Raw genomic sequence first — 14,069 nt, 5'->3', positions numbered from 1 at the left:
TCTGGGTCTGGGTAGCCCTATCAAATTGACAGTTTGACATCTTTTAATGGGTCTGAAGTACACCAATGGACCTGCTTGTGGGTTCCCAAGTATACACCTATTTAATGGGTCTGGGTAGCCCTATCAAATTGACAGTTTGACATCTTTTATTGCCTTGGGTCGACAATCCATAACAAGGGAGAAATTGAGGAGAATGTTGCCCATAGAATTAGAGTAGGATGAGCAAAATGGAGTGGTACATCTGGAGTCTTCTGTGATAAGAGAATACTAGTTGGGCTAAAAGGTAAATTTTATAAAATGGTTGCAAGGCCAGTAATGTTGTATAAATCAGAGTTGGGTGATCAAGAAACAACATGCCAAAAAATGAGTGTAGCAGTAATGCAAATTTTGAGATGGATGAGTGGTAATACTAGAAAGGATAGGATTAGAAATGGACATACTAAAAGGAACCTAGGAGTAGCTCCGATAGGTGATTGGATGAGGGAATGTAAGATGGTTTGGGCATGTGTAGAAAAGACCATCTACAACACAAGAAAGAAATCACCTATTACGAGTTGAAGGGCTAGAAGAGCTAGGGGCAAGCCAAAAAGGAGATTGGTTGTAGTGAGAAATGATTTTGACAGACCACAGTTTAACAGTGGATATGTTACTGAGCAGGATGGAATGGCAGATCAGGATTCTTGTATCTGACTGTACTACACGAAAAACCACGACCCACTTTTTGCAAAAATGCCAGAGGTTAGGTCCATATTAGACCTGCTCATGGGTTGGGCAGCCTAACGGGGTGGCCTGGCCCAGGCCATTCTATGTCAAGCTTGGACAAAGTTTTAAGCCTGTTGGCTTGGGCTTGGGCTTTCTGAAATAAGCCTGGCCTGATAATATTATATATAATATATTATAAAATAATAAAATTACTAGCGAAAAAGTATTATATGTACCATCAAAGAGATTGATAGAGCTGAAGAATTGGGCCAATTTCTGAAGAATTAAGGCTGAAAAGATCTCAAGAAAAAAATAGCATAGACAAATTGGTCGTGAAAGAGGAAATAAGTTGGTATGGGTGATAAACAGAAAATAGCATAGACAAATTGCCATTCTTTCACAAAATGGCAAATGCTCGAGCTAGAGTTTCAGCTATTAATAAGTTGGTATGGGATGAGAGAAGTGGAGAATCAGATTTAGAGATCAAATCAGTTGCAACCTCCTTTTATAAAAAGCTCTACAAGGAAAAGTGGAAGTATAGACCCTTTCCCTCAAATCTCCCTTTCAGGCAGCTGAGTGAAAATCAGAAATTATGACTTGAAAGACCTTTTATAGAAGAGGAAATCAGTGCAGCAATTAAGAACCTGAATGGTTTCACAAATCTTTTCTATCTGAAGTGTTGGGATTTTGTGAAAGTAGATTTGATGAAGGTGTTCCAGGAGTTTCATGTCAATGCCTCTCTGCAAAGGAGTTTAAATGCCACATTTATAACCCTTATTCCAAAAATTGAGGGGGCTGTGAATATTAAGGATTTTAGGCCTATTAGCTTGCTATATAGTTTTTGCAAAATCTTGGCGAAACCGTGAAAGTCCTGGCAGAAAGACTGAAAGGGGTGATAGGAAGAATAATTTCAAGTAACCAGAGTGCTTTTGTGCCTAGTAAACAGATGTTTGATTCAATTTTAATTGCCAATGTGTTAATTGACTCTAGGAGAAGAGAGGTCATCCCGGGGGTTGTTTGTAAACTTGATATTGAGAAAGCATATGACTGCATCAACACTGTCTGGATCGGGTGCTGGAATGCATGAATTTTGGACAAAATTGGAGAAATTGGGTCAGTGTTTCTACCAAGACCCCTAAATTTTCAATCCTAATTAATGGGCAATCCATGGGGTTCTTTGGTAGCTCTAGGGGACTGAGGCAGGGTGATCCTCTGTCCCCTTTGCTGTTCATTTGTGTTATGGAAATCCTCACACTTTTTAGTAAGAAGGCTGCAGACTCGGGCTTGGACCTGGTCATTTTCTATTTATAAAGAGGCAAAGCCTGGCACAGACCCAGCCCATGAACAGGTTTAGTCCATATCTAGTCCACCCCTACCAAGAACATGGAGGCAAGACCAACCATGAGTAATGGAGTAAACAGTATTCCATTGTTGATTGGTGCATACAGTTACACATGGCATTTTGTCTTGAAGACCCAAACTCATATAGATGACATGCTAGCTGACATTTCAGTTGCCAAGAGAAGAAAGAAACACTAGACATTTGAAATACCCACCAAAATCAAAACATACAACACTCTAGGCCTTAAACATCCCAAAATCTAACAGACCAAAACAAAGGACAACAAGAAACACCTTTATGCCCCTGAACCAAAAGACTCCTGCACACCTCCACCTCAATTTGGAACCAAGCATTGGCAAACACTTAGATGAAAGAGAGGCCCAATCTAGAATGGAGGAGGGGGAGAGAGATCTGAGGGGACTTTTGAAGGACCTAGAAGAGGTCTTACTGAGGGAAGAAATAAGCTGGAGGTAGAAATCGAGGCATAGGTGGATCAAGGAAGGTGATGGAAATACTAAGTTTTTTCATGATGTGGCAAATGGGAGGAGGAGAAAGAACTTTATGTTTAAGTTAGAGGTAGGGGGGAGGCATTCACTAATCAAGATGATATTGCCAAGAAGTTTGTGGATCATTTCAAATTGATTTATAAAAGACCTTGGAAGAGAGGATGGAAATAGAAGGGGTAGATTGGCCAAGATTGGATGAAGATTAGGTAGTGGAAAGAAATTTTGAGGAAGAAATTAGGAAGGCGGTGCTTTTGATGGATAGATCCAAAGCTCTAGGCCCAGATGGGTTTACAATGGCCTTTTACCAAGATTGTTGGGAGGTGATTGAGGTTTTTAATGAGTTTGTAGAGAAGCATATAGTCAGTCGAGGCATTAACGCTACCTTCTTGGCTCTTGCTCCAAAGAAATCTGATGCTATCCATCCTAAAGACTTTAGGCCAATTAGTTTGGTGACTAGTATCTATAAGATCCTGTCCGAGGATTAAAGAAATCCTTCCCTCCATTATTAGTTAGGCCCAAGGGGCTTTCATCCCAGGACGATAAATAATTGATATGATCCTGATTGCCAATGAATGTGTGGAAGAGATGAAGAGGTTCAAGCAAAGAGGCTTTGTTTGTAAGCTTGATCTTGAGAAAGCCTATGACTTGGTGGATTGGCAGTTCCTAGTAGAGGTTTTGAGGAAGTGTGGGTTTGGAGAAAGATGGTGTAGTTGGGTGTTTGGTTGTGTTAACTCTTGTCACTATTCCATCTGAGTAAATGGGGTGGTGAGGGATTTCTTCCAGCTAGCAGGGGTATTAGACAAGGGGACCCACTTTCACCTTTTCTCTTTACCTTGGTAGCTGATGTGTTCAGGGCTGATATGGAAGATGTGATAAGGGGATGGAGAGTAGGCACAAACTGAATTCCAATAACTCACCTTCAGTTTGTAGATAACTTGATGATCTTCTGTGATGGAGGCTTTAGTGAGAAGGTGAGAAACCTAAAAGTATTGATTAGAGCCTTTGAATGAGTTTCCAATTTGAAAATCAATCTAGAAAAGAGCTGCATAGCTGGAGTCAATCTCTAGACTTTGAGGAGGTTGAGGCGGTTGCAAATTGTCTTGAGTGCTCCATTTCTTCTTGGCCTTTGTCCTATTTAGGGCTGCCGTTAGGGGCAAACCCTAGGGAGAGTAGGTTCTAGACCCCAGCCTTGGAGAAGATCGAAAAGAGATTAGCTGTGTGGAAGAAAAATTATATCTCTTTGGGTGGAGGATCACTTTGATAAGAGCTACCCTCATGAATCTACCTACTTATTACCTCTCTGCCTTTAGGATACCATCTAGGGAAATGAAGAAATTGGAAATATTGATGAGAGATTTTCTTTAGGAACCGGGAGAAAGTAAAAAGGATCATTTAATTAGTTGGGGGTTGGGGGTAGAAGCAAAGAGGAAGGAGGATTAGGGCTCGGGAATGTGCTTAAAAAGAACTCAGCTTTGTTAGGGAAGTGGTTGTGGAGGTGGCCTTTCGAGCGAGATAAACTCTGGCATGAAGTGGTGAAGAGTATTCATGGATGCTTAGAGAGTGGATGGGATGTTGGCACGTCAAGGAGGGCTAACCTAGCTACACCATGGAAAGCAATTCATAAAATTCTTCCGTAGTTCCTCAGTTGTGTCAGGTATGATGATGCTTGTTTTGGTAATTCTATTCGGTTTTGGGAGGACATTTGGGCTGAAGATCTCCCTCTAAAAGACCTTTTTCCATCCTTGTACTCTGTTTCTTTGTATAAAAAGGAGGTGATCTCAAAATTCCCTTCCGTCTATTTTAAATTTGTTAGTGTTGTCTTGGGACTTTGGTTTCCGTAGTGGGTTAAGGGATGAGGAAGTTGAATGTTTGTCTACTCTTCTTTGTCTCCTTGATAAGGTTTGGTTGGATCCTTTGAAGTCTGATAAGAGGATTTGGGCCATTCACCCCAATGAGTCTTTTTCTTGTGGTTCTTTTTTCAATTTCCTTTGCCAAACATCCTTTCAACAAAGTTTCCCTTCCAAAGAAGTCTGGTGTAGGCCGGTCCCCCCCAAGGTTATGGTTTTGTGTTGGGAAGTGTGGCATGGTAAAGTAAACATGATGGATAACTTACAAAAGAGAATCCCATCCTTTGAAATTCACCAAACTGGTGCATTCTTTGCAGATCTCATGGTGAGGGTTGTAATCACTTATTTTTATCTTGTAGTGTAACTGCAAAGCTCTAGGTTTGGCTTCTATCTTTGTTTGGGTGTAGTTGGGATATGCTAGCAGAAGTTAGCACAATCTTTAACCCATCTTTTTTCTCTTGGCCCCATAAAAGAGGAAGGAAAATGTGGAGGTGCATGTGAGCAGCATTGTTATGGACAGTTTGGGAAGAAATGAATGCCTTCTAGGAAAAGGGAAGGAGCAGTCAAGCCTTAGAGGACTGCATTATGTACAGATCAATACATTGGTTAAAGACCCTAGAATTGTTTAACCATTTCTCTTTTACTGATTGTTGGAAGGATTGGTTATTAGTAACAAGCTGTTCCTCCTCCAAGGTAAGGGTATTGACTAGCTGGTTCCCCCCTCTTGGTTCTTTGAAGCTGAATTTTGATGGGAGTAGCCAGGGTAACCCGGGTCCCTCTGGGATGGGAGGTATACTGAGGAATGAGGCTGGAGAGGTTGTCTTTCTCTACTCTGACCCTTTAGGTGTTGGGAACTCTATCCGGGCAGAGCTGTTAGCTGCAATACAAGGAATACTTGCAAAAGAAGTGGGCATGGAGCAGCTTCTGATTGAAGGGGATTCTAAGAGAGTGGTGGATTGGTTACTTAATCCAGAGGATGTCACTTGGGATTACAAAAATGAGTTAAAGAAATTCAAATGGCTCACAAGAAATATGTCTATAACAGTACAGTGGGTTGGGAGATCAGCTAATGCATTTGCCGATATCTTGGCAAAATAAGGGACAAATAGGGAAACATTGTTCTAGGTGCAACTGTAACTCTTGTTTAACATTAACATTCATGTAATCTCTGTTGTAGTTTATGTATTTGCTGTTTGGAGAGGTGGCACCTCACGCCTCTCTAAGGGGATTTTCATGTAACCAATATCGATGATTTTATTTACAAAAAAAAAAAAAAAAAACTAGCCTCTCCTCAATCCTCCTCCTCGAGACCTTCCTCCTGACCTTTGCCTTCTTCATTCCACATCTCTCTCCCTCCTCTAGTAGCCACTTTCTTCAAACTCTCTTCTCTCCTTTTCCTTTCTACCTCCTCAAAGGCTTTCCTAGCTAACCCCTCCCCTCCCCAAAAAACAATCCATGCTTCTTGCCAATCTCTACATCTCTATCAACAATCTCCTCAATTAGCAAAACTCCTTCCGTTTCTGCCTTTTTGTTAGTTGGAATCAACACTTCCTTGACAGAATTGGACCCTATGGCATTAATCTCCTTACCTTGCTGAGTGCCATCCACCTGAGGTTCGGAACTAACTGGAATCTAGGACCCAACCCCACCTCCATTATCTACAGCCGGCCCAACTTTCTTCACACCTTTTCTCCTATACAGCTTTTTGGAACTTTTTGTAGGTCATGGCCCCACAAAACTGAGTTTCATTTGTGAAAAAACTTAGTTACATGAAATGATTTCTTGGTAACCACCATCTCTACAGCATCCAAAGCCTTCACGTCTATCTTCCTCCTTCGTCCTAGATGCACCCCTAACCTACCAATCACCATTTCAATATTAAGAAAATCAACACTTGATCTCTCTAACTAATTGGATCCCCTGCAAACCACAAAATCAACTGACCTCCCTTCTTTACCTACTTCCACCACTCTTTCCACCTCACCCTCTGAAAATTATTCTCCCCATTCTCCTTTGATGATATCTGGCAGAATTGGAGAGTGGCACTTTACTCAGACACTAAAGCTAAGGGCTCCACTAGAAGAAGGGTTTGTAAAACTTAACTTTGATGGTAGCAGTCTTGGAAATCCGGAGCTCTCAGGAAGGGGAATAAGGGATGAAGGGTGGGAATATAGTTGCATTTTTTTTCAGGCCTGGCTGGTTTAGGGGATCTATCTTTGCTGAGTTCCAAGCAGTCCTGCAGGGGGTGCAGCTTGCAAAACAGCTGAATATGGATAGATTGATAATTGAGGGGGATTCCAAGCTAGTAGTTGGGTGGCTAACAGATCCAGGTCCTGTTATTTGGACCTACAGGGAAGCTGTGAAGAAATTCAGAATGATGATTTCAGTGGCAAAGGAGGTCGGCTAATGGCTTAGCAGACTCGTTAGCTAAGCAAGGGGTTTTTAGGGAATCTATGTTTTGGGCTCAATTGTAAGCTAATTTGTACCTGAGGCTGCATCTAGTTCCTCCTTTTGGGAATCTGTAGTCTTTCTGATTAATTCTTAATAAAATTCTCTTTTCCTATAAAAAAGTGGGTTTGTTCACCTGTAGTGTAAAGGGTGAATATGGCCTTTGATCCCAGGTGTATGGTATCAACATTACCTGTTTTAACTTAGTTTCTTTCGTAAAGGCACTGTTTTACATGAAAAGATAGTTTGCAATCCCACTGTGGAACTCTGGCAAAGAAATATCAAAGTAACAAGGAAAATTAGAGAGTAGCCATTGTAAGTTCGCCCTTCATCAGAAACACCAAATATAGACTGTTCCAGTTGAATTCATATAAACTGTTCAAGACGACCATGCAAAACATTTATATGCATTTATATTCCTCTCTCTCTCTTTCTCAGAGGCCTTGTACCATGGCATTTCCTCACAGAAATGGTCATCTCCTTCATGGCAATCTACACCGCTCCGACAAGTTTGGTGGTGAAATTCATGTTACAGGTTTAGAACACAGACACGCAGCACTTGTAGCATCTTCATCAAATTTATGTTTTAGAAGATGGTTAGGACTGAGCATTATATCTCCTGTTAGTCTTCCAACCTGATGAACTTAATTGCCAATAAAAAAAGGCAAAATCCTACTATCCTACACTCATTCTGCAGGATCAACTTTTGTCAATGGATCCTTCTGGGGTATGTCCACATCATCATTATTACATCATATGGGACATAGGAATATGCAAATTGTCAAAACAATATCATGTATATGAAAAAAGGAGTTATATAAGTAACTTGATGAGGTTTTTTTAGGAGACAACTATTCTGTGTGATGGGAAAAATCTAGGGCGACAAATGTGGAAAACGCGGGTTTATGTCTGAGGGTTGCCATTTTATGCAAAAAAAACCAAAGCTTAGGTTTGTGTCCAGCCCACCACTTTCAAGACACCTGATGGCTGGGAACAGCATTACATAATGACCCTTTTTGATGTTGCAGAGAATGAGTAATCAAGGTAGCTAAGGAAGTCGATCTTAAGTTTCAGATCATGGGCTCATGGCATCTTTCCAACTGGGATTATTGTTTTGATGGGTAAAGGAAATCTTATATTAAGTTATTAACTATTAACAATAACAGAGTTTAAACAAAAACAAGGTTCCAGCCGTTGAGGTTGTCTATGCCACCATAAAACTACACCTTCGAAAATGATTAACTAATCCAGAGACAAACAAACAAAACATTCTCAAACAGTTCCAAAATATCAAAGATGCTATCCAGCAAAAACCATCAAGAGGGGATGGCATTCAAAGAGTCCGACTCCACTACTGCTGATTTTCATTCAGCTTTAGCAGCAAAATTCAAAGTCTTCAAATTAGCACCAAGTTCTGATCTGCATCAATAACTCCAGAAAAAGCACCATGAGGATTTCCTGCAGCCACCACATATAAATTATTATTAGTCAGAATAAAACCAAAAGATCCATTCTTATCCTCCCTAACTCCTGCATCACATTGTAAAGATAGACCTTCATAACTGAATTAACTTTCCTCATCAAAGCTTCAAGAACCAGCTCTGTCTGAAATATAGGATATAATCCAACGCACATTTTTTTCCAATATTATTATATATCAATTCATTCATCACTTTCCAAATCATATAAAAACCAACAGCTAACAAGAGAAAAATCATTTTCTTTCCACTTTGTATGTAATTTGATTAAAAAAAAACTGAACCACAGAAGAGAATTGATTTCTAGAAATAACAATATTCCAGGGATTAGTAAACAAAATTGCTCTGACCATAGAACAGTAGCTAAAAAATGATGAATAATAGATTCCCACTCTTCACACAACAGTCACAGAGACTCGTGTTCAATGCTTATTAGTACCTACAAGTCCCATTACAAATTCTCCATAAAAATAACTTTTGCCTTTGAAGGGATAGACAAGTTCCAGATTTTCTTAATTTTTAACCAAAGACCAAAGATAGTAGAAACCGGTTTTCAACCACAACTGCCAAATAGAAATCTTTAACAGAAAAACAGAAAAATGGGATAAGTGATTTTGAATAAACATACAACATTCAAATAGACCCTAGTACCCTACTAATGGATACATATTAATTGTGTACATACAACACGCAAACAATAATGTTTGTCTAGAAGGAAGAAATGTCTACGGATTGGGAATTTGGGCTTTGGTGAATTCCCTACATTGGGGACGGGCCACGGGTATTGCTGTGATGGGATCACCTACAAATAGAAGGCGTTCCAACACCCTCCCAACAGGTTGATGAGACCGGAACCCACCATAAAACCTGTTGGTGAGACTGGAACCCACCATAAAAGACCCTCCATGTATGATATATACATGTCTGATCATGTTGGGAGGGTGTTGGAATGGCTTCTATTGGCAAGTTATTCAGACTCATGCTGCTCGGGTTGTAAAATTTTGGGAGAAAGACCATTCAGTCCAGGGTTAGAATTTGTAGGCCCAAAGTACTGTTGGGGTTGGTGTCAACAGCGGCCAATGTAGTGTGGGTTGTTGACATTTTGAATGTTTATAACTCTGTAGTGGAAATCAGAAATCTGGGTTGGGCCTGTCTGTATTTTTTTGTAAATTTATTTATTTTTGTATAAATTATAAATATCCCCCTATTATAAGGTCAATAATATACTCCCTAAACTTTCATTTATGACAAATAGTCCCTATACTTTCACTTTGTGACAAATACCCTTGACCATTAAGTCATATGGCAAATGGACTAAATTACTAAAATGCCCATTTAAACTTACCTTAAACCTTTTTCTTGCAAATCCTAATTGACCAAAAAAATACCACCAATTTTTCCAAACGAAGCCAGTTGAAATGACAAGAATCGATTTATTAGTATAGGAACTAAGTTTTTTTTTTTTTTTTAATTCTTGATTCATTTCATTAACATGAATGTCTCTTTGTTTTAAAATACAAAAATTGTCCACTCCTTTCTTCAAAAAATAAAAGCCCAAACTAAACTATAAATTTATATATATATTATAAAGAAACCTCTATCATTTCATATGGATATTTAATTTAGCCCAAAATTTGCAAGAATGCATTGGAGCAATCGGAATGACTTTAATGCTATATTTAAAAAAAAAAAATCGAATCATAACATGGTTTAAATTAATAAGAAAAGGACCCCATATTACAAGAATGGGTCTTTTTTTTTTTTGATAGATTAGGGAAAGTTTACAAACCACAAGACCAAAATTTTCTTTTGCGAAAGCGTTAGATTGGAACAACTGAACGTTGATCCTGCTACCAATTCGACGGCTGTTAGTAACGGCTTTCCTTTGAACACCATTTGGTCGAACAGAATGTTCCTGCGTGGTCAGACTGCCGTATAACAGTTAACACAGAAGAGTTAAAAGACCAACCGCCTTATCTTTACGGTAGATAAAACTTCAAAGTTGTCAAAACCCAAGCGGGCGAAGCTTCGATAAGACGTTTTGACGTTTGAAAATTTTCTTGCCTGCCTGCCCTCTTGTCTTTGGTGCCTGCGCTGCCGCGAAATTTCTTTCTCCGCGTTGGACTGTTAATATATATACACCACCCTATTCTCCTCTCTCCTTCCATCTTTCTCCACCCCCCCCATTGAGTTGAGTCATTTCCATCAATGGCTTCGATTTACAGTTGTGCAGAGTGCGGTGCAAACTTAAATCTGAGAACCAACCTTCTATTCCCTCCGGATTTCTACTTCGAGGCAGGGAACAAGGGGACTCTCTCCTTCTCCTCGGTTGATGAGACCAAGTTTAGATTCGAAAAAGAAGACAAATTTAGGCCTTTTTTTGAGACGGTGAATTACTGGGGAATTCAAAGGAAGAGAACTAAGATCAAGTGCAACAGCTGTGGACGTCTTGTCGGCTATATCTACGACGATGGTCCTCCCCTTACTGACAGTCCTGGTCAGTTTCATATGGGTCCGAGTCAGGTGATCCCCAGAGCTCCGAGGTATAGATTCAAGACCAAGGCTCTCAAGATTACATCGGAAACGTAGGTTTTCTCCTTGGATTTTGTTATTTGACTAAATGGGTTTCTTGTAATTCTACGGGCTTTGTTTAGGATTTTGCGGTCGATGGGGCGAAACCCTTAAATGGTACTGTGGTGGTTTTAGTTGACAGAGTGGTTAATGGGTTTCTTGATTGAACTCGGTTTTCCTTATTGGTGCAAATAAATTGGCTCCTGGTTTATGTTTTATAATGTACATTTGATTTGGAATGTTTATATTAGTTTTGAGATCTTCCTTTGTATGTCTTTGTAGATAGAGGCGTGAGAGGGTTGTATTCATAATTGATTTGTTTCTTAATCTTGAGTATTGAGCTATGAAGTCACAGATTCTGGTGCTTATGAACTAGACTGACTGTGAACTTGGTAAAGATGTGTGAAACAGAATTCTTTGTAATAGAGATTTGGATTTTAGTAAATTTTAGATGTTCTCTATTTTCTTTGGAAAACTTGGGCTTTAATATTTTGGTCTGAACCTCTGAGATAAATGACTTTCCACCTTTGTCATTTGGATTTTTGAATATTTCAATTTTAGGACAATTAGGTTCACTAGTGCTAATGAACATCTAATATTTACTAAAATCTAAACCTCCACTACAAAGAACTCTTTGTTTGGAACACTTGGTTTTAACTTTTAATGTTTTGGTCTGGAGCTCTGACATGAATAACTTGCACATTTGGTTCTTTGGATTTTTATCATTTAAATATTAGAAATTTTTGGTTCTCTTATGCTAATGTGCAGCTATTGAGGGAACTGCGTTTGGGTGGGTGGGAAAATGCAGATTCTAATACCGAAGGCTTTAACCTTACAGTTGTTTATTATGAAGGTTCAGTTATAGTTGATCTTGGGGTTGATTTTTCTTTTTTTTCTTTTTTTTTTTTTTTTGGGAGAGGGGGTGGGGTGGGTGGGTGGGCTAACTTTCTCTGAATATTGTATGTCACTCAACCAGTTCTCCTTTGGTAATGAACTTGGTTTAGAACTTTAGCTACTATCACTTGTACAGTTATTCATCTGTGTTTTGGTCGGTTATATATCTCGCTATGATCTTCAATAGATAGTGTTCCTATCGCATTAAACAAAAGTCAGACCTTTGGGCAGGATGAAGCAGCCATGGTGGGATACAGAAGAACATAAGATAGCTAACTGATATAAGAAAAAAAAGTGTGTACAACAGCTATTTCTTGGAATTGTTTTTGTGCTCTTAATATCGAAGGAGGTAGGAAATGGAACTGCTTCCATATTTCTTATTATGGAGAACAAATTCTGGTTCTGTTTATGAAGGAACAAGAGCTTTTGAATCATGTCTTATCTTTTTTAATTCATAGTGGGAACAGCCAGAGCCTTTGTTAAAGAGAGAATGATACATCCATGGTTTGGCTATTTGATAAAAGGGCAGCTCAGTGCACAAGGCCCCTGCATATACGGAGAGGTTGTTTCCAAAATTTGAACCCTGGTCACCCAGGTCGCAATGGAGCAAGATTTGATCCAATATAAAAAGTCATGTAATTAGATAAGGTGCTGTATTAGCATTGGAGTTTATGGAAAATCTCAGGGAACTTTCAATTTCTCTGCAACCGGAAGGTTGTTGAAGACTTATTCAAAATGTCGCAGGGTTGGGTTGATTTGTCTGCTTTGTTAATTAGAAAGTGGCATTGTAGTTAGCCAAATCTAAGAACCTTCAAGTTCATCAAGAATCCAGATGAGTACTACATTGTAAAGAAAGTAGTTTTGTTCTTCACTGATATCTTTATTCCTGAATCTTAGACCATTCAATAAAGAATATTAAACCATCCATATGTGGCGATTTTATATGGTCAGCGTATGCTGACTACTCTGGACATCCCTCCCATTAGACTTATTGTCTCTTTGGAAAGGTTTCTTTGCAGCTGATTGAACTTGTACGAAACTGCAAAATCTTATCCTAAGCCGGAATGCCCAGGGCAAAGGCATTACACTGAGACACTTCTTTCTGGGCTTGTCCCGTCTTAAGGAAGTATGGGGATACTATGCTAATTGTGTTAATCGTTGATCGATATGCCATCTAGGTTTCAGTCTTAGTAGTAACTAAGGCTTAGAATCTGGTATCCATTAAATTTTACATTGAAGTTGATCTATTTTTGATTATGCGTGATCTGGCAGCCCCTTGTTAAAGGGCAGCTTAGATGTTGAGCTGGTTAGTTCACTAGGTCAATATGCAAAAAGACAGTATCTAAGTGCATTGGAGATTTTGGAGAGAGATAGAGAACAAAGAGTTAAGTTGTGCATACCTCTTGAACTTGGGAATGAGACCTTTATATTAGGTATTGTTTGGCATGAGCTCTATGCACCACGTTCGAGATCTCCGGAAAGACGTGGTTGATCGGTCCGAAGTCCTTAGAGGTAGTTTCGCATGCAGACTAGGTTTTTGTGCCCTCCTCTGGAATATTCGATATGGGAGTTGACTTTCGGAGGACCTGGGAATGATGGGACACCTGTAGAGGAGGTTGACGAGCACGTTTCGTAGGTCGCCACCTAGACCTCAGTCAGGTTGGCAAGTCCTTGTGGAAGTTGCTCCTCACACCGAGGTCACTTCCACTGGTACTGGCGAGGTACCATAGGTTGGCAAGTCCTCGTGGAGGTTAGTCCTCACATTGAGGGCCCTTGGAGCGATAACGGTGAGGTACCATAGGTCGGCCTTGGATGAGGTGTTGCTAGCAGTCCTAATGAGGTGCCCAAGCTATGCATGGGGTATCTTGGACTGATTCCGGGGTGCATCTCCTTGGCTCGGTGAGATACATGTCTATTCGCGTGGCGTTGAGGTGTCAAGCAGTGAAGATGGATGGCACGTGTTGCTATGTCAATAGAGGGCCAAATCACTCCTCATCAATTTTCTTTAGGGCCTTAACAAGCAATTAGATAGCAGGAAGCAGGAAACCAGGTTCCTTTGGACAACCAGAAGCACATATAGCTATTAAAGGTCTGTTTGGTTTGCAGTCAGAATCAGAAATCTCTTGGAATTGGAATGGTCTATTTTTCTTGCCTATTTGATTCAGATGGGATTCAGAGTCAGAATTTGAATAAGCTGGAATGGATTCTCATTCTCAAGGGAGGGGGAGGGAATGATCATTCCACCAGGAACGGGAATGGGATTCCAAAAGGATTGGATCCG

At 39.8% G+C, this 14,069-nt stretch overlaps 2 protein-coding genes across 3 annotated transcripts in view; both read left to right on the top strand.

The window, feature by feature from the left end:
* Positions 1-7,696, top strand: part of LOC148849359 (LYR family of Fe/S cluster biogenesis protein) — a 31,692-nt gene extending 23,996 nt beyond the window's left edge. For both annotated transcript variants that reach the window (XR_016100182.1, XM_088948018.1), the window contains exon 4: positions 7,284-7,696. The gene's annotated coding sequence lies outside the window, so the exon portion shown is untranslated. The remainder of the gene's footprint in view (positions 1-7,283) is intronic.
* Positions 7,697-10,478: 2,782 nt separating this feature from the next.
* Positions 10,479-11,369, top strand: LOC148849358 (methionine-S-oxide reductase). The gene has a single exon (XM_088950505.1). The coding sequence runs from the start codon at positions 10,532-10,534 to the stop codon at positions 10,910-10,912; it is 381 nt and encodes a 126-aa protein (XP_088806631.1). The 5' UTR covers positions 10,479-10,531; the 3' UTR covers positions 10,913-11,369.
* The last annotated feature ends 2,700 nt before the right edge of the window (positions 11,370-14,069 follow it).

This window comes from Nelumbo lutea, chromosome 6 (assembly GCF_056320005.1).
Source record: "Nelumbo lutea isolate HS-2025 chromosome 6, American lotus-T2T, whole genome shotgun sequence".
Taxonomy (NCBI): domain Eukaryota; kingdom Viridiplantae; phylum Streptophyta; class Magnoliopsida; order Proteales; family Nelumbonaceae; genus Nelumbo; species Nelumbo lutea.
The sequence above is the reverse complement of the archived record's forward strand: the minus strand, read 5'-3'. Positions and strand labels throughout refer to the sequence as shown.